General features: G+C 43.2%; 1 protein-coding gene across 2 annotated transcripts in view; it reads right to left on the reverse strand.

Annotated features, from left to right (window-relative positions):
* The window catches only part of dlg2 (discs, large homolog 2 (Drosophila)), a 284,548-nt gene that overhangs the window by 154,333 nt on the left and 105,548 nt on the right, over positions 1–24,667 (reverse strand). Inside the window, exon 7 of one of the 2 annotated variants that reach the window (XM_076101603.1) lies at positions 20,469–20,522. In XM_076101603.1, coding sequence (XP_075957718.1) covers positions 20,469–20,522 — 54 coding nt within the window. Of the gene's footprint in view, positions 1–3,009; positions 3,109–20,468; positions 20,523–24,667 lie in introns of those variants that run through there. The other variant, XM_076101604.1, reaches the window with a different exon arrangement.

The raw sequence follows: 24,667 nt of genomic DNA on the forward strand, positions 1-24,667 counted from the left end.
GGCTGGAAGAGGAAATGTAATCTCAGTGGCATCAGAGCAATATTCAACTCCAGTGACATGAAAACAGATCTCAGAACAGTTAAAGAAGGAAACAGTGATCACAGCAAGAAATATATTAACACCTACTTTTAAACTGACTGATGCAGACAAACACGTTCATTCATTTCAAAACCAGTGGATGTAAGTAGAGGGGAAAGCACTTCACCAGGGACAGAAAAGATGGGGAGAGACAACAGACCTCAGTGGACAGCTTGACTGTTTAAGCTGTATCACAGTCAGGAGAATCAGCGCACATATTTGAAGTGATTACGAGGAAGATTTGAATAATTGTCACGTCCGTGAAGCTGTACTGAGAAACCACAGTTAGAAAAACCTAAGAGCTGAGAGTGATCCACAGTAAGAGCCATGAATAACTCACTGAAGCTAAATGACTTCTGTTTTCCATTAATTCTGTTGACTGCACTGTTCCCCTGCCACATACTAACCCGCCTGTCACTTCAGAGGCAGCCACTCCCTCCTGCCCTGCAGTGACCCCTTTCCTGCCACATCACCTGACCTCCGCGCTCCCCCACTCAGCTACTTCCCTTTTCCCTCATCATACCGGCCCATCACCATTCATTCCCTGCCAGATTGTCTACTTTTCTTCCACCTTCGCCTTTTACTGCCTGAGTCTTGGATTGATGATCCTGAGCCCCGCCCCTTCTCAGATATGTTTGCCTGTTATTTGACTCCAGAAAACATGAACTTTTATCCTAACCTGTCTTTTTCAGTCTTTTCTGTTTTCTGAGATATTTCAGTGTGGCATACACATAGGAGTTTACTGAGCTATTCCTGCTTCTCAAAGTTTAGTAATTAAAAGAAAACTGTAAAAATGAAAAGAAAAAGGTTAAAGAAAAAAAGAGTCTCTTTGTCCCCATAATGCTATACTGACTACCAATCCAATAGGGATGCAGCATACTGACTGGTCCAATATGACTGGATCATGTTTTGGTGTCAATGGGCCAATCGGGTATCTGATATCATTTGAATAAAGAACAATTCAGCACCTTTATACTTATGTATTAATGTGTGACATTTTGCATTCCAAAGTTATGACTCATACTTAAGTTTAGCCTGATGTTGCCTTACACGTAAAGAATGATCCCCGTCTCTCCGACATAGTGAGTCACACAGCTCATTTATCTGATTGGTACTCGGGTTTGATACCCAATGAAATGATAATCAATGAAATGAATAAATGGAAGAAGAATCAGTGCATCCCTAAATCCAATACCAGTGCTCTTTTGTCCCCTATATGTATGTAATGTAATCCGTAACGCTCACTGTGTGGAATCAATGTCATGTGAAACTATGTGTCAGTTCTTACGTTTAAACAAAACCATTGTTCATAACCTTGTGAGACTTGTATCTATGTGGTTTAGACTGTTTGTACAAATGTCATCATTGATGTGCAGCATCAGTCTCATAACAGCAGACGCACTAGCATGTTCAACTTGTCTGCCACTCTTCCAGCGGCAGGGTTTCTGGTGTCGTATAGTGATACAGACCTGACAAAGTAAAAGAAAAGGCTTTGCTCAGCGTTATTAAATGCACCTACATCTCTTCACCAAACCACTACACCTGTGTAAATGTTCATCCTAAGTAAGAGATAATGTCAGTTCATGTTTACTGAGCTATTCTTCTCAACATGTTATGGAATGTATCTCGTCTAAAATTTGATAAAAAGTACTGAACATCAAGTTTTAAAGTAGCTACAATGTTTGGCAACATTATCTTACTACAAAGTCATTATCAACACCTCTGGCTTCACAGTTAGGAAGTAGCAGTGCAGCATGCAGGCAGTAGTGTACTATCAGCAGTAGCTTAATGCACAAACAAACCCAAACCCAAACCAGCTTCCCAGAGTGAACCCTTCAACCCAGGGAAAGACTGAAATATCTGTAGTTCACATAAAACGCAAAGCAAACTTTTTGTGTGCCGCAATTACATACAGTTTCAATACAAAGACATGAATAGATGCGAGTTGAGTAGAAATATTTTCAAACGAGAAATTTGTGCGACGCCTTGACATTGTTCTTCTGTTGTCACTGACATCCTGAAGTTGTTGAATCAAAAGAACGATAGCAGCTGTCTGTTGGCACCCAGAGCTCTACGATAGGACCTCATCGTACAGAGACCAGTCAGACCTCTGTGTGTGTAAACCATAGACTGTCTTTAGTAGAAACAATAATGGTGCTGCCTATTTATGACTAGATTACGCTATTTGAGTGTTGGTGTAACAGCTGCAATGTTCGCATTGTTTGCCTGTCATCTTGCAGACAGACCTGCCAAAGCATGAATTCAGACTTTTTACAAATCAACATCATTATATCGTTATTTCAGCATCCTTTTTATCTGTTTATTGCAATTAAATCACAGCAAAATCAGTTTTTATTGGTTTCATACCGTTGTAGTAAACCAGCCGACATCTTGCTAGCTAGATACAGTGAATGCAAAAATGTTGCGTTTGGAATGAACACATCCTTTGCTGGGGCGGTTCGCTAATTGCGGGCGAATGAAACAAAGCTCCTGTTAAAAATGAACAAATCTACTGATAACAGCACATTAAATGCCTGTAACAGCGATGAATGAAGGGTGGTACATGGATGCAGAAATATAACAGGAGCTGTAAATATGGCCTCATTAAGCCCCAGTAAGCATTCATACAGCTTTGAGGGATGCAGATAGGAAAACAAAACTGGGCTAGCACTGCTTTTCAAAAAAATGTAAATAATTTATAGACAAACAGTTTATAGACAAACAGTTTATAGACAAACACAACCAACAGTGGACTCCTCATCCCATAGGATTCTCTTCCATCAGGTACTATAGCAAACAATAATACAGAGAGCAGCACAGGATAATACTCAGAAGTCTGATAGAAAAATCTCTAGTACAGTACTACTTCAAATGAGCAACTGTCAACATCCTAGTGTTCCTCTGAAGCAAACAGAGTGGTCTGCAACCTACCTTGCATCCAAACATCAACGACAAAGTGTTGTTGGTGCAGGCAACTTTGCAGTGGCACAGCACCGGGGTGCACTCTGGGCTTTTGACTATGGGAGACATTCCTGTAGAAACGAGCCGTTGGACGGACTCTGCAGTAGCACAGCGCTTAAAGGCAGAAAGACGAAGAGCCACAGTCGGACCGAACTAGAAAGCTAGAAAGAAGGTTTGCGCTTTATGAGAGCGAGGTTTTGCATACAGGCTTATGCTCTCTCACACTCTGTCCCCACCATACACTCCCTCCCTCTCTCTGTCAGGAATGCCCACTGTCTCTATCCCTCTCCTCCTAACCATCCTCCTCCTCATGTTAGCTTTTTCTGTGGAAGAAGGAATTCATTACCCGAATAATCTGCTATATCACTTGTCCTTAACTAGCGTGAATTTGCATTTAGAAAAAAAAAAGGTCACTCTTTTTGTTTTATATTCATATACTGAGTATGTAGCTGCTGTGTACATGTAGCAGCAGGTCAACCAAGCGCTTCCCCTCAGTCTTGATGTAGGGCGCCCCCAGCTGGCCAACATTACAGATTAAAACTGCAAACAGCTACTTTTGTGTCAAGTTTCCCATGAATATTAATATGTATTTATCATGTTTTTGTTTCAAAAGCCTGTGTTGGAATGCAGCTTTGTAAAGTCTAAATGTATTGCCTGCCAGAATGATGCATTCATGCGCAATTATATTAATGTAAATACACCAACTATAAATACTAAAATAAACATAACAAAAACACTTTCAAATGATACAACACTTTAGCAAATGTCCTTAACTATGGTTGGAGCACCTACCACTGGTCCCTTTATGGGGTTCAAAATCTTGCTAAGTCCTTTTCTTTTCCTCGTCATACTGTAATCACTTGATATTAGTAATGTGGTCGCCACAGACCCTGTTAAATGCCTGCTTCTCCTTCACTCAAATGTTTCTGCAGTTAAACACGGAATGTTTTACAGACCATCTGAGTGACCTGATGATGCTCCTGGTTGATGAGGTCATCCTGGACCCACCAGACTCTCCCAGTATGAGACTTCCTCAGAGGAGCAGGTGTCATGCTTCAGTCAGTCGATTTATATTTCCATTCCATTGGCCATAAACAAAGTGACTTACTTATCGTTCTTTTTTTCTTTTACAATTTTGATGTGATTATACTGTTTGAACAGGTGATATGAAACACATATTTGATTTTATGTCGAAGGGTTAAAAAAAACTGGTCCATTTAATATCCTGACTATGAAAATGTGAGAAAGCTTTACTAGTAATCCTTTACTTCAGCCAGTACATTTTCAGATTTCTCAGATTCCCGCTCAAACAAGCAGCTGTGAAGTTATGTTTGAACAATTAGCGTGTTATATCCACGATAGAAGACCGGAAACACAGACCAATCACAGCAGACTGGGAGAATAATGTGTTGTGAACAGTAAAGCACGTAATCATGAGGTGTGAGATGAGGGAAAGGGAGAGAATGATATATCATATAATATATAATTATCCTCATACTGCAGCTGTTTCATTTATACACTGTCTGTCAAAACATGATAATAATAGTAAGATGATAATATGATAAGTGGTGGCAGGCCACAGGTCATGTAGAGAATATAGTGCTTAGCTGACGGAATGAACCCTTTGATAAGAACTTCATGTAGAGGTGGGCTCATAGTAAATGTTCAGTATTTATGCACTGGGCTGAGTTGTAGAGGATCAACAGCTTCACTGACAGCCTGCATGTTAATACACAAACAGGAGAAAACACTGGCCTGATGCTTAACAAGGACTTTAATTCACCTGGGACTGCTATAACCTGAGGTGGTTTTGATTAGGCATTTACTGAGTAAAAGATGTTGGAATCTTAACTAGAGCATGCAGTCCAAATATGGGATGAACGATCAGATGCTCTGGTTGTATTTTGATCAATCTATAATAAAACATATTCTGTTCGAATGTAGCTAAAGGATGTCATTTGAGAATGAGTCAGCCATGCTGCAGTGCTTGTTTCTGCAACATTGTTCTTTCAAAATAAACTGTCTTGCATAGTCTCTACATGTAGGATATCCATATTACAACTAATTCCAATTACAGTCAGTTTCTTCCAAACAGTTACAACCTTTTATTCATTAGTAATAATCGTCATCAACAAATCCACCCCCTCATCGGCACAAATCACAGTCAAAGTGTGTCTGACAGACCAACAACACATTCTCTCTCCCAACTCGTCAAACACCACTTGGACAGCTGCCCTCCGCTTCAAACTATGATGCTCTACGTTCCTCTCTAGCGATCACGGACAGCATGTCAGTTTCTGCTATTGCATATGCACATGCAAAGTGTCTTTTCAAGATAAACTTCCATGTTAACAGTAAATATACAGTTTCTGCCCGTTACGTGCATACGGTCTGTTTTCAAAATAAACTTCATACTTACTTGGTCTAGGCTAAAAAAAAGATCTTGCTTTCGGTTCAAATAACTACGTTTGTTACGTTAAATAAGTACGCTTGTTACGCAACCTACGTATGCATTAGTTACGTAACAAAAATAGAGGTAAAATAAATCAGCGTTGACTTGGTCTGGGGACATGAACATGGTCTTCTGGGTGGAAGCTCTCTTTTTTTGACCCAACCTCCTCCTTAAATGGACTTCCATGCTCTGTGTACTACATAATTCGCCCTGAGCATCTAGTAATGATGCGGATGGGTTGGAGTTGACTCTGTCTGGTGGTATCAGACACCGAGGGCCAGTGACCAAGCGTCGGTATTTGACAAGCTGGAAGTGAGACCGGGTTAACACTGCACACGCGTCTTAGGTCAGGCAGATGAGAGTGAAGTGCTGATGTGTTCATACCAGCAGGAAATTATAAAACCACAGTAGGTTAATATCTTCTTACAAGTTACAAGCTGCTGGGTCTAAAAACATCTGTGTCAGAATGTAATGCTACCTGGTTGTCTGCTTGGCCAACAGTGACTTTCACTATAGACATTAGTATAGTCTTCTACTCTACAGTATGTCTGCATGTGTGTGATTTAAGCATGTGGCATTCTAGGCAAATAAAAGCTGCTTTTTATTTAATTTCTGACAAACCTTTCCTGGTGGTATGTATAAATACACACACACACACATATACATATATATATATATATGTGTGTGTAAATAGAAATGTGTCAATGTATCGTCAAAATCTCTGGGCCTCAAGCAAACTAGTAAATATGGCTGTGGAACCTCTGTGCTTCAGTACTTGCTGTGTCTGTGCTGTAGCATCTTTAAAGGAACACATCAGCCCTCGCTTCATAGCTTCAGATTTTCGCCACCCACACCTACTGCTTCCATTTCCCCTAATCAGCCTAGTAGTATATATACTGACTCAATTCCACTTGTTCTCTGGCAGATTGTCTAGTTTGCTTCTCGCTAGTACTGTAAAGACCTACTATACATCATGCTGGCTCAATCCACAAGACAACATGTGACCCTGCTACAGCTGTCCGTATTTCAGCTTCTCTGTCTCTGACCAGACTTCTTTAGTCGTCAGCCTGCAGCAGAGCTGCAGAGGATGAGATCATCCAAAGTCCAGCGAGTAATTCAGTACTTGTGTGAGGACTATCACAGTAACACAGCTGCAGTATCAGGCTCTGTATTCTGCATCCTGATTCACCAGCATACAGTGCGGTACAGTGTTAACTGAACTGAACCACTAGATGGACCCATAACACTGAGGATAACACTGTTAACATGTGGAACTAAAAACTCAATTACACTTTAATATACTTTTATATATTCTCCTGAATACCTATGTTGAATACACTTATTGTAAGTGGCTTTGGATAAAAATGTCTGCTAAATGACTGTAATGTAATGTAATGTAATATACAGTGACTGAGGCCAATGTTGTAATGGTACATTTCTACTTAAGTATATTGTGTAAATGCTTAAGTACTTGTACTTTTGCTCTGAACTCAGTAGATCTTCATCCTTGTTTTAACATATGTGCTCAAATGTATCTTGTGTGTAATAGAAACTTGACATTCTTATGAGTATTTTATATTCTTATAAGTAGAACTGTTTTATAAACTTGTTGTGAAACTGTCTATCATAAGCTTGCATCATGAGACTTGTGATCCATGGAGCAGCTGACTGCCTGCACCCATATCCTCTTGTTCTCTGTGTTGGATAACAAGTACCTATTGTATATTTACATGTTCTGTGTCTTGAGGATAAAACGTATATATCTGTGTGTCTGCTGTTACACAGATAAAGCGCCTCTTATACTTTACTACCATGGCCTGCACGGCCTGAAACAGGATGTTCCAGTACACAGGCCCCCACCCGTGATCACTCTTGTATATAACTCTGTGTGACTTTTACTTCTGGAGTGCACACTTCTACAGAGTCTGAGTGACTCTGTGTAACTGTGCCTCTTCTCTGGCCAGAGAATAAATACTTTTAAAAGACAAGTTCAGTTTGAGAATATTCTTCATTTCAGTTCATAAAGACTCAACAGTGGGTAAAACCATTTTTCCACCACAATGTGTATTAATAATCAGGGAGCCTGGGGGAAACAATTACACAGCACATTTCATAAACAAGAGCAAAATCTATGAGACAAATGTGCAAACATGCACAATGCAAGCCACACAGTCCAGTGAAGTGTGGTGTTCCACAGTAACTCCTAAACTCAAGTGTGTAACTGGGCCAAACAGCATGAGAGCAGGCGATGACAGTGCACCCGTTTCTTCGGTGATGTTAAAATCCATCCATCCATCCATTTTCCTCCGCTTATCCGGGGTCGGGTCACGGTGGCAGCAGGCCAAGCAGGCTGACCCAGACCTCCCTCTCACCGGCAACATGTTCCAGCTCATTCTGGGGGATCCCGAGGTGTTCCCAGGCCAGCTGGGAGATGTAATCTCTCCAGCGTGTTCTGGGTCTTCCCCGGGGTCTCTTCCCAGTTGGACGTGCCTGGAAAACCTCCAGTGGGAGGCGTCCAGGAGGCATCCTAATTAGATGCCCGAACCACCTCAGCTGACTCCTTTCGACGCGAAGGAGTAGCGGCTCGACTCCAAGCTCCCTCCTGATGACCGAGCTCCTTACCCTATCTCTAAGGCTGAGCCCGGCCACCCTACGGAGGAAACTCATTTCGGCCGCTTGTAGCCGCGACCTTGTCCTTTCGGTCACGACCCAGAGTTCGTGACCATAGGTGAGGGTAGGAACGTAGACCGAGTGGTAAATTGAGAGCTTTGCTTTCCGGCTCAGCTCCCTCTTCACCAAGACGGTCCGGTGCAGTGCCTGCTTTACTGCTGCAGCCGCACCGATCCGCCTGTCGATCTCCCGCTCCATCTTACCCTCACTCGTGAACAAGACCCCGAGATACTTGAACTCCTTCGCTTGAGGTAGGCACTCTGTCCCCACCTGGAGGGAGCAATCCACCGGTTTCCGGCAGAGAACCATGGCCTCAGATTTGGAGGTGCTAACTCTCATCCCCGCCGCTTCACACTCGGCTGCAAACCGCCCCAGTGAATGCTGGAGGTCATGATCCGAGGAGACTAACAGGACTACATCATCTGCAAACAGCAGAGAGGCGATCCCGAGACCCCCGAACCTGACGTTCTCCGCCCCCAGGCTGCGCCTAGATATCCTGTCCATGAAAGTCACGAACAGGACCGGTGACAAAGGGCAGCCCTGGCGGAGGCCAACACCCACCGGGAACATGTCTGACTTATTGCCGAGAATGCGGACACAGCTCCTACTGCAGTCGTACAGAGACCGGATCGCCCGTTGTAATGGGTCCGGCACCCCATACTCCCGCAGCACCCCCCACAAGAACCCCGAGGGACCCGGTCGAAAGCCTTCTCCAAGTCCACAAAGCACATTTAGACTGGTTGGGCAAACTCCCAGAACCCCTCCAGTAGTCTTGCGAGGGTAAAGAGCTGGTCCACTGTTCCACGGCCGGGACAGAATCCGCACTGCTCCTCTTGAATCTGAGGTTCGACAAGCGGTCGGAGCCTCCTTTCCAGCACCCTGGCATAAGCCTTCCCCGGGAGGCTGAGTAGTGTGATACCCCGGTAATTCGAGCACTCTCCGGTCCCCCTTTTTGAAGATGGGAACCACCACCCCGGTCTGCCATTCCATGGGCACTGATCCCGACCCCCATGCGACATTGAAGAGGCGTGTCAGCCAGGACAGCCCAACTATGTCCAGCGCTTTCAGCATCTCAGGGCGGATCTCATCCACCCCCGGCGCCTTGCCGCCAAGGAGCTTTTTAACTACCTCAGCGACCTCTGCCAGGGATATGGGTGAGCCTCCCCTTAGGTCCTCAGGCGCTGCCTCCTCTGCAGAGGACATGTTGGTCGGGTTTAGGAGTTCCTCAAAGTGCTCTTTCCACCGCCCAACGATGTCCCCCGTCCGGGTTAGCAGTTCCCCCCCCCCCCCCCCTGCTCAGAACAGCCTGGGGTAAGCCCTGCTTTCCCTTCCTGAGCCGTCGGATGGTTTACCAGAACCTCCTTGAGGCCAACCGAAAGTCCTTCTCCATGGCCTCCCCGAACTCCTCCAATGCCCGAGTTCTAGCATTCGCGACCACCGCAGCTGCAGCCCTTCTGGCCTGCCGGTACCTGTCAGCTGCTTCAGGAGACCCCTGGGCCAACCAGGCCTTGAAGGTCTCCTTCTTCAGCTTGACGGCTTCCCTCACCTCCGGTGTCCACCACCGGGTTCTCGGGTTGCCGCCACGACAGGCACCGATCACCTTCCGGCCTCAGCTCCTAGCGGCCGCGTCCACAATAGAGGCTTTGAACATGGTCCATTCAGATTCCGTGTCCCCAAACTCCCTCGGGATGTGAGAAGTTCTTCCGGAGGTGGGAGTTAAAGACCTCCCGGACAGGGTCCTCCGCCAGATGTTCCCAGTTCACCCTCACTACACGTTTGGGCTTGCCGGGTCTTTCCAACCGGTTCCCCTGCCATCTGATCCAACTCACCACCAGGTGGTGATCAGTTGACAGCTCTGCTCCTCTCTTCACCCGAGTGCCCAAGACATACGGCCGCAAATCAAATGATACGATTACAAAGTCGATCATTGATCTCCGGCCTAAGGTGTTCTGGTACCAGGTACACTTATGAGCCACCTTATGTTCGAACATGGTGTTCGTTATGGCCAAACCGTGGCAAGCACAGAAGTCAATAACGAAACACCATTCGGGTTCAGATCGGGCAAGCCGTTCCTCCCAATCACCCCCCGCCAGGTTTCTCCGTCATTGCCCACGTGAGCATTGAAGTCCCCCAGGAGAACTATGGAGTCGGTAGGCGGCGATGTTGTTGCAGGTGATGTTGAAAGACTTGGTAAAACCCGATGAACCCGATGAAGGAATCAGCAACTGGGCACTTCTTGAGAGGACCTCTCCCCTCACAGGGACAAAACCAGAGCAAATGTTATTCTCCATCGTCAAGGCTGTCAACTGAAATTAAAGTTCCTCTGTCTGCTCTTTCATATCTGTTCATCCTGAAAGAGAGATCCCTCCTCTGCTGCTTTTCTTGAGATTTCTTCCATTTCTTTCCTGTTAAGAGTTTTTGTTTTGGAGGAGGGGGTTCCTTATCTGAATAGAGGGTCTAAGGACAGAGGGTGTCGTATGCTGTACAGATTGTGAAGCCCCTTTAGGTAAGTTTGTGATTTGTTCACATGCTAAGTGTTAACGTCATTTCCATCACATTTTACATTTTTATACCCAAATGAACCTTCCAGATTTCCACCACTACTCAGCCTCCCGGGGAAGGCTTATGCCAGGGTGCTGGAAAGGAGGCTCCGACCGTTTGTCGAACCTCAGATTCAAGAGGAGCAATGCGGATTCCGTCCCAGCCGTGGAACAGTGGACCAGCGCTTTACCCTCGCAAGACTACTGGAGGGGTTCTGGGAGTTTTCCCAACCAGTCTACATGTGCTTTGTGGACTTGGAGAAGGCTTTCGACCGGGTCCCTCGGGGGTTCTTGTGGGGGGTGCTGCGGGAGTATGGGGTGCCGGACCCATTACAACGGGCGATCCGGTCTCTGTACGACTGCAGTAGGAGCTGTGTCCGCATTCTCGGCAATAAGTCAGATCCGTTCCCGGTGGGTGTTGGCCTCCGCCAGGGCTGCCCTTTGTCTCCGGTCCTGTTCGTGACTTTCATGGACAGGATATCTAGGCACAGCCAGAGGTGGAGAACGTCAGGTTCGGGGGTCTCGGGATCGCCTCTCTGCTGTTTGCAGATGATGTGGTCCTGTTAGCCTCCTCGGAACGTGACCTCCAGCATTCACTGGGGCGGTTTGCAGCCGAGTGTGAAGCGGCGGGGATGAGAGTTAGCACCTCCAAATCTGAGGCCATGGTTCTCTGCCGGAAACCGGTGGATTGCTCCCTCCAGGTGGGGACGGAGTGCCTACCTCAAGCGAAGGAGTTCAAGTATCTTGGGGTCTTGTTCACGAGTGAGGGTAAGATGGAGCGGGAGATCGACAGACGGATCGGTGCGGCTGCAGCAGTAAAGCAGGCGCCGCACCGGACCGTCTTGGTGAAGAGGGAGCTGAGCCGGAAGGCAAAGCTCTCAATTTACCACTCGGTCTACGTTCCTACCCTCACCTATGGTCACGAACTCTGGGTCGTGACCGAAAGGACAAGGTCGCGGCTACAAGCGGCCGAAATGAGCTTCCTCCGTAGGGTGGCCGGGCTCAGCCTTAGAGATAGGGTAAGGAGCTCGGTCATCAGGAGGGAGCTTGGAGTCGAGCCGCTACTCCTTCGCGTCGAAAGGAGTCAGCTGAGGTGGTTCGGGCATCTAATTAGGATGCCTCCTGGACGCCTCCCACTGGAGGTTTTCCAGGCACGTCCAACTGGGAAGAGACCCCGGGGAAGACCCAGAACACGCTGGAGAGATTACATCTCCCAGCTGGCCTGGGAACACCTCGGGATCCCCCAGAATGAGCTGGAACATGTTGCCGGTGAGAGGGAAGTCTGGGTCAGCCTGCTTGGCCTGTTGCCACCGCGACCCGACCCCGGATAAGCGGAGGAAAATGGATGGATGGATGGATTTCCACCACCACAGAGCCCATGACTCAGAGACAGATAGCATGTGGAATCCGAGCTGTGAACTGAACCCACTTGGTGGCTGATGGATGATGTTTACACACAGCGCTTCCCCCACACTAGGTTAATGATACAACTACAAATATGTCAATTCAAGAGGAATATCAACACTGCTTCACAAGTGGCTGTGGTTACGCATCAACAGAATACAACATACAACCATGTCCCTTCACACTATTTCTCACATAATTAAATATCAACATATTATCACTCTCACCTCTTAAAATACTGGTCGCTTTGTCAGAGTCCCCCACTTCAAACCATGACGCTCTAGCATCAGTTTTAGACGTGTGGCCGGTGTCAGTTTCCGCTCGTTTAATGCATACAACCTTTTTCAAAACGACCGTACATGTTCACAGGAAACGTACAGTTTCCTCTCATTACATGCATAAACAAAAATAAACTTCCTGGTTTACTTATGTTTTATCTTTACTTACACAACAAAAGTACTTGGTCAGGCTTAACAGAGATCGTGGTTTGGGTTAAAACAGCTATGTTTGTTACGTACAATAAATATGCTTGTTACACAGGCTAGGTAGGTTACGTAACAAAAGCAAGGTCAAAGAAGTCAATGTTAACTTGGTTTCAGCCGGGAGACGCACAGCGGTTTCCTGGGTGAAAGTCCTGTGTTTGTGCAATGTAGTAGTTTCATGTGGATTTACTGTATTAACATTCATCAGACAATGCCCAATCATTGTTTTCTTATTTTAAATCAGAACATATCAAACATATCATGGTTTTTTTGTGCATAATTACTTGCAAGAGTTTGAAAAACAAATGCGAAAAAGTAGGATGTGTTGCCTGTCTGGTATGAAGGCACACACTGCTAGTGGAGTAGGGGGGGTGGAGTGCTCAGTTGTGTTGTTAATAACGTGCAGCTGAGTTTTCGATGAGCGGAGCAATAATTTTGAATGTCAATATCGCAGGCGATCATGTTCATTTAATTGTGGGAAGCCAAAATCGTGATCTTGATAAACAGTTTGATCAGTGGCGGGCCGTCAGGGCCTGCAAAGCCTTCTCTGCTGGCCTAAACAGAATCACAAAGCTATATCTATTTTATAATTTTATAATTTTTCTTAAATACACTACATGTATTATAATTTATAAAAAAAATGTCCCCATTATCTTATTTTCTCATTGCACAGCTACTGTCTTCCTCAGTTGCTGTGCCTCCAGTGCAGCTTGTTTTAAGTAGAGCTTTTATCCAATCAGATTTCACCTCTGTGTCTCTAGGTAAGAAGAGAGGCCCGAGGCCTGCACACTCTCACCTGCAGCCAGTGCAGATTAAAGTAAATGGAGACGATATTGTTGATTGTCATAGTGTTCAACCAATCAGATCTTTAGTTTGACATGTTGGGCGTATTCTTTAACGTGCCAGAGCCTGCGAGCCGGCCTATAATGACGTCAGCATTACATGCTGCTCAGTGTCCATGTGCAGCTCTGAAACTTAACAGCAGAGGCTGTCGGGTAGTGAATCACATCATGTGATGCAGCTCAGCCAATCAAATATGAGCATTCTGACTGAGTGAGATCAGATGTACCACACACCATGACACAGGAGACTGAGACGAGGAAAGACATTGCAGAGCAGTACGTTCAACGTTAAAGTTGTGAAAGTAAAATCCTATGATAATCTCTTTGGGTCGTGGCTTGTCATTAAGGAATGACGGTAGATCCCACAGCCAGACCAGCTGAGAACATTATATTTTCCTGAATTTAGGCTTTTGCATTTTCTAAATGCTCTGGCATTATTCAAATGACTCGTACTGAACGATTTAATACGAAGATGTACATAGTTACAGCCTTAAAAATGAATAATAGCTGTGGCGCCATAATGTGGTTATAAGGTGGTATTTCAGCTGCAGGACAGCAGTGAAGGCCCAGGTATAAAATGCACGGCCCGCTACTGAGTTTGATTAATTGTGCTGCCCTACAAGATGCCCAGATTTCTTGCAGACTTTAGTGGAGAGAGCAGGGTGGAGCAGAGCTGGGAGACTAATATCGTGCTGATCAAAAGCACTGACTGGGATCACCAGGAGTTAAGTCTTCGTGAGACTGAGTTTAAGATGGTGTTCCATTATCCATTTTAATCCATATTAATGAGGCAGGCTGAGAGCCGCAGTGAGACACTGTGGCTGTCTTGGACAGAGCTGTGAATCAACAAATGCCATTAAAAGATGTGTTCCAACAATGTGTTAGTCCTTCTGTCAATACTTTCTGACTTAAGTACTGTGTCTGTGACACTCAGCTCCAATCCCACTGATTCCTACTGAAGATGCAAATCTTTAAAAACACTAGAACAGCTGGCCCAACTTATTGAAAAGGAGGAGATTTTAAGCGGCAGATGAATCCACATTTGGTGAATTAGTATTCTGTCCTGCAGGACAGTGTTTGTGGGATTGAGTCAAAATAAACTACAGTGTGTGTTCATGGTAATGAAGGAACATGTCACCCAGTGCTACAGTGAGGCTCACTGATGTGTGTTTGAAGATTGTTGGACAGCAATTGAGCTCTGTGGTACAGCCAAAGAAGATATATCAGGCTTTGGATACACACAAAATTCAAAGCATGCATTCATTGTTGGTTTAGGTCTTTAAATACCAGCTGAAATTTGCTTGGCCGCATTGTCTTTCACCAAGTGAGCATAATGAGGAATCAAATTGTTGCTGATATCAACGGCAGCTTAAAGGCTGGGGAATGATTTCTGTCTCCTTTCCTTCTGTTTGATATGCCTTACCTTTCTCTTTCTCACACAAGTCTACCTCTTACATCCAGTCCAGAAAACTATGGAGCTTTCCCCTCTGAACAATACCTGCATTCTGACAAGAGAAAGGACGAGCCGGAGAGAGAGAGAGACAGAGACAGAGAGAGAGAGAAAGAGACAGAGAGAGAGAGAGAGAGAGAGAGAGAGACAGAGAGAGAAAGAGACAGAGAGAGAGAGAGACAGAGAGAGAGAGAGAGAAGGAAGATAGAGAGGCCACCAGAGAGAAAGACAGAGAGAAAGCATGAATGGGCTAGAGGCCTCTCACGGCTCTCACAAAGGGAGGCCGTGGGACCAAAACATGAGGAATCAACATGCTTTTTCAGTCATTATCACAAACCATTTCCTAGCAAATTTCAGACAGCTCCAGCTGGCTTGTAACAAGACAAAATGACTGATTTTCTCAAGATGAAAACATCACTGTAGCCAATGTTCTGTTATATAACTAATAGGACTACTGGTTAGTGTTTGAATGAAAAGAGTAAAAGGTAGGTTGGCATTCATAATGGCCAGTAGATATCATTATGCACATGAGAGTAATTGCAGAAATTGAAATACAGCTTGAAAAAGATTCAAGCTGTATTTCCATTTAAAACACGTTTTTCTTTAAATTACAGCTGGCCTATAACCCAGCCACCGGGGCTGCACGAGCCAGTACATTCTTTGTGCCAGTCCCTAGCCTGGAAAAATGTGGAGGGTTGCGTCAGGAAGGGCATCCGGCGTAAAAGCTATGCCAAATCTAATATGCGGATCATAAATTAGAGTTCCACACCGGATCGGTTAAGGCCTGGGTGACCAAAGGAGAAGGAGAGGGGGAATGTATGTCTAGAGGCAGCAGGAGAGGAGAAAAGGGTAGGAGTGTGGAGGTGAGAGATGGAATTTTGAATGTTCCTTTACGACTTTAAGATGGTGGTGGATTTTGCGAAAACAATGGAAATGTGGTGGACACATATGGAAAATGTCTTATGCAGGAGGTGCCACTTGGAAGAGATTGGAGACTGCAAGGTGGTGGCAGGAGAAGAGGACAAGAATGAAGGCAGAGCCAAAGATCAAATGGTGGACGTTGAAGAAGGAAGACTGTTGTGGTGTAAAGGAGGAGCACTGGGTGGAAGAGAAGAGCTGCTCATTAGGAATGAGACTATTAGAGAGACAGCTCAGGTCTGGAGACAAGGCAAGAGAGGCAAGATTGAGATGGTTTGGACATGTGCAAAGGAGCAGGCTGTTCTCGTACACCATTTGTAGCTATACCCACGAAAATGAATGAGCTGTAATTGGAAGATATCCATGAAATAAATTTGTATGTAATCCACGTGTTAATGACCGAAGAAGTAGAAAGAGCGCAAAAACCTGCACACAGCAGGCAGTGTGGTGGATGGGTCAAACCAAAACCGGTCTTTCACCTAGGAGACCGTTGTTCGTGCCCCGTGTGAAACAAGTCAACGTTGATCATTTGCAGTGGCGGGCCGTGCATTTTATACCTGGGCCTTCAGTGCTGTCCTACTACAGTTGAACCACCTCCTAATAACCTCATTATGACGCCACAGCTGCGGTTATTATTTGTTTCTAGGGGTGTAACAATACACGTATTTGTATTAAACCGTTCGGTACGAGGCTTATGAACCGAACAATACGTTTGAATAATACTGCAATTGGAAAATGCAGAAGCTTAAATTGTGGGAAATATAATGTTCTTTCAGTGGAGCCACTGCGCTCAACCTGGCAACCCACCCAACGTAACAGACAATGTGCTGTAAGACATGCCCCCCATGGAAGAAAAACATTGTACCCTGGGAGGCTATGCTAAACTAGCTTAGCAGGAAAACAACAGCAGCAGCACACACGCTACAAACTCTCCCCACAGCGTTTAGCTGTTCCCTACTGATTCAAACAGGGCTAAAGCAATCGCCACACAATCCCCATTTCTCCAGACCATCATTCTTGCTTTGTAAAAAAAACAAGAGCCCAAACAGAGAATCAAATGTCCGACACTAACCTCGCGCATGATGGGATGCTGTGTCATTAACGGACAATGCATATAGTCAGAATCAATGTAATTAACACAATGACAAGAGCAAACTCACAACAACCAGTCACATATAATTATATGACAACAAAGCATGACAAATCAATCCAGCAACTCTGTGGCGCTAAAACACGTATTCCACCGCACACTGAAGAGCACCAGTCAAGTATTATTCACTTCAGAGGGAACAATATTAACCATATCATAAAAATGACACCATAGACCAGGGGTCCCCAACTGGCGGACCGCGGTCCAGATCCGACCCAGATGCAGTTGCATCCGGACCCAGTATCTCAAACCGATATATAATTTGGAAATCTACATTTTAGAAAGCGAGTTTATACTTTAACCGACACAGGTTATTCAGCCGTTACGGCACTTGTTCAGCAGTGCAGGAAACACACCGACCAATGCGTTGTGAATCACATCACGTGATGCAGCTCAGCCAATCAAATATGGGTATTCTGACAAGTTTCCTGACTCGAGTGAGATTTACACACACCGTGACACACGGGGCTGAGACGAGGAAATAGAAAGAAGAGCAGGAGAATTGCGATAATCAGAGAAGTTATCTCACATGACGTTCTCCAAAAAGAAATGTGTTCAGAGAGAACAGAATTTATAAGCAATAATGAACAGAATCTTATAGGTTAATTCTTCCCACAGGCAGTTAAAACCAGCATGTCTCATATGTTCAGAAACCGTAACTATTGATAAAAGCGGCAAATGAAGCGCACTACGAGGCAAAGCACAACTCTTTTGAACAAACGTATCCTCTCACATCTGAAATGAAGACACAGAAAATAAACCTAAGAGCCCAAAATGATCAGAAGCCTAACACATGAATTCACTGTTCAATGATGTTAACAGAGAGAATAGAGCTGAAACAAGTGTTAATAACCACAGATAAAGTCCATGCACACTGATTTCTCTTTTTAGATGAGAAAAATATAATATTGTGGCTGTTTTATTGACATCACTTCACACCTGAATGAACTGAATTTAAAGCTGCAGGACAATTCAGTGAAATAAATTTTTCGAAAATGAATTACTTTATTTTAAGATGCACATTTTTTCAAAAGCTTTCTGTTATGTCAGTTATTCTTTAATCCAGTCCTTATTTTACTTGAAATGAGACGAACATTTATTTATGTATTTCTATGTATTATTTATAATCCATCCAGTTAAATTTAAAAACTGAGAATAATAATTGTTAAAATATAATTGATGTGTAGCCTACTTTCTTTATTTGATTTGACAGTTGTTGACTACACAGAGACGTTACTACTACTAGGCTTCTTGAATATATATATTTATATATGGCACTAAATAGCGCCATATATATTTAGTGCCATATATATGGCACTAAATAGCGCGAGTTAGATATTATTGTAATGTTTCGGGCCTTTGCCCGAGGAGATTTTCTCAATCTGGACCTTTTGGAATTTTAGTTGAAGACCCCTGCCATAGACAAATGAACACAGTAATAACGCTACTGCAGATGTAAAAACACAAAAGCACTTCACTTACCAAAGCTGCTGTTCACTTAAAGACAAAGTCCATCCTCCTTTCTTTGTTAACAAAGAGTTTAGTACGGTTGTACAGAACATCGGTGCGGTTCAGTTCCAGCCAGAGGTCCTCCTGCGAACGTGTTCGTTGAGTTGTAGATCCACTCGGGTCTCTCCAAAAGTTTTCAAAAGCACCGTAGTTTGTAAGTGTCCTGTCGTGCTATGGTGTTGTGTTGTTGCCTTGGTTAGCCACCTCAGGTTAGCGTAGCGTAGCTCCAAACAGCAAGACGCTCAGTTGCAAATAAAACGCATTCTTAGCCATAAAATGTGCAACGCTTCTCCGACGCTGTCAGACAGAAATACCGTTCATACAAATCCTTTTCCTGGCTGGGCCAGGGCTGCTAGCTGTGGGGTTGGCCGACCCTTTGATACGATGTCCAGCTTTTCTGGAAATGTCCTTCTCCAGAAAGGCGTTGCCAGTAACTCCCAAATCCGTTTCTCCTCCTCCTTCAGTCATTGAGTGTTAAAAAAACAAAGCTACACCAAGCAAAACGCTAAAAATGTCATGTCAATGTCATAACTTCGTACATATCTTTCAACTTGATCTCTTACTACTACTACTACCTTCTGCTAGCTAGCTTTCAGCTTCACAACAGTCACTTGCCCACTGACCAATCACGGCGCACGTTAATGCTGACGTACTTGTAGGCTACCTAGACAGCTCTGACATGTCAAAGAATACGCCCAAACTAAAGATCTGATTGGTTGAAGACTATGACAATCAACAATATCGTCCCCATTTACTTAAACTACAAAGTCTACTTAGAGGACCTCGGGCCTCTGTTCTTACCTAGAGACACAGAGGTGAAATCTGATTGGATAAAAGCTCTACTTAAAACAAGCTGTGCTGGAAGCAGAGCAACTGAGGAAGACAGTAGCTGTGCAATGAGAAAATAAGATAATGGGAAAAATAATTATAATACATGTAGTGTATTTATGAAAAATTATAAAATTATAATATAGCTATAACTTTGTGATTCTGTTTAGGCCAGCAGAGAAGGCCTTGCTGGCCCTGACGGCCCACCACTGATCATTTGTCACGTAACTGCCTTACTTAAGAAAACGCCACTTCTGTAGTTATTTCAACCCAAACCACAATAGTTTCCTAAACCTAACTAAGTCTTTTTTTTTTGCCTAAACCTAACCAAGTCTTTTTTTTGCCTAAACCTAACTAAGTATTTTCCCGTGAAGACAGAAGTGTATTTTAAAAAGACTGTCTGCATGTTACTAGTGGAAATTGACACGTGTTGCCAGACTTTCGTTGGAAAACGCGTGAAAAATGAGGAGTAACTTTTTCGTAAGATATTACACCAACTGTTGTCTGAGAATACGTTGAAAGGAGAAATGCTGTTTATTTCGGGAGAAGGATGCCGAAGACAAAGCTGACAAATCTGCAAAATGGTAATGTTACTAAAGTTAAATGAGTAGTCTCATATTTGAGAAGCTGGAACCATGACTTATTTAGTGGTTTTGCATCATCAATGTCTTAAGCAATTAATAGATTACTAAAATTATAACTGATCAATTTTCTGTCAATCAACTAACACATTTATAGTTTCAGCACGACATCCCTCCTGACAACACTGGCTGTTCTCTTTGTGTTCAGTGGATGAAAATCTCTTGCTTTTTACTGAACTGTGTCACAAATAAGGCAGCAGAGAAAAGGGGCTACAGTGGCTCACCACTGAGATTTACATACATGAATGATTCAGAGGCTCCGCTCTATAAGCCTGTATAGCTGAACCTCACTGTGGTAAGACGTCAGTGAGAGTCGGGAACTACAGCAGAGAGGGACCCTGGTGGGGTTAAGAAGACACTGGAAGGAAATTAGACTTAGGTGCAGTTTTCTGCAACACAACTCAGGCTCCTTTCCACCCAGCAGGGTGAGCTGGCATACACAATGAACAAATATGCCTATGCACACACAAACAGTTTCTCCCTCTCACCCACATATATCTTGTAAATACTAAAACTGTGAACGGCCTAAAAGTCTCTTCTTACCTCCGCGGTCTTTTCCTTCTCCTCCTCCATGCCTGTGTGTGAGGATGTGTTTGACTCTCTGTGTGTGTGTGGAGATTTTAACTGATATCTCTCTAGTTGGGAGGTGCTCTCTTCAAACTACAGCCTGCTCTCTGGCAGCACTCAGACTGGCTGCTCATTGTGCCGGTCTATGTGTGTGTGTGTGTGCAAGCGTTGTCAGTGTTGCGGGACAGCAATGAATTGCTTCCCCATCGCTGCATCGGTAACTGCGGCAAACAAGTTCCCTCCCACACCCCGCCCCACAGTAGGGAGTTCAGCCAAGAGGGAACCATAGGCAGCACCGACTCTGCTGCAGCACGGACACTTTAACAGGTGAATCACACAGCAGAGCACAAAAAAAGTTTGACTACAAATACATACAAAAGACAAGAATGTGATCATCTAAATTGGTGGCTGTGAGCGTAAATTTAAAATACGTTGCGTTTGTGAAGGAAATCGCAAGAATAGAAGCTTGTCAACTGTGTCAGCTGCTATATTGTCTGCTTAATGGTATCAAAAAAGAAGCTTAACCAAATGCTGCATTCACAGTGTGTCAGTAGGTGAATGACAGCATGTCAGGATGTTCATTGTTTTCAGTAGGAGAATGGTAAACTTCGTTAACACTTGCCATCCAAATTAGCATTTTCTTTACTTTTTCCTGTTTGTGCAGAGAAGGCAAATGTTTTTAACAGTGATATGAAGAAAAAATGGAAATCTAGATCTTTTCCCACAACTTCGGAAATTGAAAATGATTCAACAATTAAACTTAATTAAATTTTAAGTAAATGTATTATTTTAGACATATGAACATTCAAATCAATCAACAATGAAAACAGAAGGAAAACAGCACACACAGCACTGGTGTTACAAATTTAAATTGTGTGAGGCCGGTACAAATATGAATGACACAATATTCTAAATGTGTCTTGGGACTCTCTCAAATGAGTGTTTAAAGCCACTGTTAAGACTTTTGCAACCACAACACCAATTGAAAGTGAACATTTTGGAGAATTCTTTCAACAATGAATGCCTAAATGGTAAACAGTAAATTGACTAACATTTGCAGAGAGCCTGTCCAGTCTTCCGACCAGTCAAAGCCCTTTACACTCCATGTTTTTCTTCAACCAACACACATCTAACCGAATTCACATTCATGCACCAAAGGCGCAGCCTTCAGGAGCAATTTGGGGGTCCGTTTCTTGGCAAAAGACACTTAACCATGCAGACTGGGAATGTCGAGGATTGAACCGCCAACCCTCTGATTGGAAGACAGCTCTGTGGCTCAGAATTGCAGTGGCTGAGCCACGGCCACCCATTTATGTCAACTACATATTCTTTTGAGCTTCATAGCAAATTTCTTATGTCGATTAACCACACACTGTGGCTAACATTGAATGTAATTGTGTTTGGTCATTTATTATTGTGTCAATACCAACACTTTTTGGCACGCAAGGAAGAAGTCCAGGAAGGAGGTGAGAGTCAAAGTACATTTCACACAGGATGAAAGCACAACAAACGCAACCAAAGCTAAACTGAGAAGCTTAGTGGGAAACGGTTCTACATTGGGTGTGCATATACACATGAGACCACTTACTGTATAGTAATAGGATAATGTGCAGTCTTTTCCAGACAGTTTTCTGTGGTTTTCTGCTGCTTTCACTAGATGCTACTAAACAGGCGTATTTACTGTTGTTAAAGACAAATACAGAGACGCAGACGAAAACATCCGCGCGACTTGTTTTTTCCCCCTTAACAAACAGACAGGTTGAAATAAATAAAATAATACAAAAATGACATTAGAAAGCGGTCAAATACAACACCTACTCTACACACACTACAACCTCAGAAATAACCTGACACAGATCCTGAAAGAGAATTGGAGTTACTGTCCTACCAGACCCAGAGTAACCAGGCTACCAGCCAGCTTCAGGTCCAGCAGGATAAGAGTGAGAGAAAAAGGTCTGGTGAAAGCACATGGGGCCTCATGCAAGAACCACTCGTACAAACAGATTTGTTCTTCAGTGGACATACGCATGATTTAGGAGAACCAATTTACTCATCTCTTGAATTTACATTTAGGTACAGTCACAATTTACGAGTGGTCCAAACCTGACGAAGGAGTCATTTACAATTCGTTTTTTATCATGGATTCATTCATTTGAAGAAACTTTGAGTTTAAATTACATTAACAAATACAGTTTGACTCTGCAAATGAAAGTATAAGCTAATTGAATCAAATCAATTTAAATCAATTAAATTAAATATATTAATTTAGCCCAATGATATCCCCCTAATGCTATCACATACCACCACAATATCAATATGAACATCTTGAATTATTTGAACACCTCCCGTTGCAGTCATCGATGGCCTCACTGTGTTGAGACGTTTTTAAACTGTAAACGCTGTAAAAAATGATGGCTGGTCTTTTATGGATGTCTTACAGCAAGACTTGGACTTGGAGCTGCGTAGCAGACACATAAGGTATTATTAGAAAAAAGTTAATTATGCAAATCTACAATTTTCATGAAGGAATATGAAATATATATGAAAATGTTCTTGCATGAGGTCCATTGTGTTCCTGTTTGCGTAAATACATCGTGATTCTTAAACATGCACATAAATGTAGAAATACTGCCTGCTACTGTACATCAAACTGCTGCCAAGCCAGTGAAACCTTCAAGTAGCAACAGTTGCTACGCAGAGAGACAACTTTGTTGGTGTGTGGAAATATCCAGCCAGAAAGTAGCGGTAGAATCCAGTAGTCAAACAACTATTTACAAAATTGTGTTCCTTTGCTATGCAGCAAGAGCATATACAAGAAAAACAAAAACAAACACAAAGACAGTAAAGTGCAAGTACTGTAGTATTTAGCTGAGTTGAGTAGCATCAATAAGGATGAACCTCGTTTTCATTTAAAATATATAAAAATGTGCAAAAAAAGCATGTATGCCTCAAACGATAATAACAGAAGACATACAATGGCAGCAAGATAGTGTCATGAGCAGCATAGGGTAATAATGAAAATGGTAATAAGGGGTTGTTCTTGTTCCAGCTGGTAGGTTTGTTGCTTGGCAATGATATATGACACCACATATGATAACTTTCAAGGCACAGCAGTCCCCTTGAGTTCTTACAATTAAACAAACACACAATTAGATTAAAACTAGGATCTTTCATAATGATGTGTGGTCTGATGGTATAAGCTCCAGTATATTTTTTTCAAAAACAATCAACACAGGAAGTTTAAAAGTTTACCACGGACCAGACTTCAGAGAACGTCTGCCTTCATCACCGACACTGCCTCATAACACAGAAGACAGACCGTTTTTCTCCTTGAAGCACAAACATGTATTCGCTTTCCCATCTTTCATTAAATTGCCTTCCCTCTGCGTTTATTCTTTCTAGACCAGAGCTGGGTGCATTTGCTTCGTACAATCCCATGTGAAACAGCAGGCAATTTAAGTATTTCATGTGTTGTAAAGCCACGTTTAAAGTAGTCTTCAATGTAGTCACAATCCATTTCTATGTCAAATGTAGGGTAACCTGCCAAGGAGCTGTTGTGTTTAAGTATCTTATAATTTCAACTTTCTATCTCATAATTATGACTTTCTATCTCACAATTATGACTTTCTATCTCATAATTTCGACCAAGGCAAGGCAAGGCATTTATTTGTATAGCACATTTCAACAACAAGGTAATTCAAAGTGCTTCACGTAAAACCATTAAAAGCATCAAAACATAAGGCAAAAGAAAAGGAGATTTAAAAACCATTAAAAACATACATTGAAACACTAAAAATATTCATTGAAACACTAAAAAGCAGTGTAAGAAATAAAATACAGTAGTAAAATGCAGAAATTGATTAATATCCTTGAATCTGGTTCAATTAAAGGCAGCAAACAGAAAAGTCTTCAGTCTTGATTTAAAGGAGCTGACTCAGCAGACCTGCAGCTTTCTGGGACTTTGTTCCAGATATGTGGAGCAGACAACTGAACGCTGCTTCTCCATGTTTAGTTCTGACTCTGGGAACAGGGATATTTTTATTATGAAGTCTAATTATGAAGTCATTTCATTTCATTCATTTTTTTAAATTTAAAATTAAATTTTTTTATACTGGTGGATTTGCGGGCCACATAAAACGACATGGCGGGCCTTGAGTTTGACGTCTATGACCTAG

The sequence above is a fragment of the Anarhichas minor genome, unplaced genomic scaffold (genome assembly GCF_050575085.1).
Source record: "Anarhichas minor isolate MPS153535 unplaced genomic scaffold, ASM5057508v1 ptg000027l, whole genome shotgun sequence".
Classification (NCBI taxonomy): Eukaryota; Metazoa; Chordata; class Actinopteri; order Perciformes; family Anarhichadidae; genus Anarhichas; species Anarhichas minor.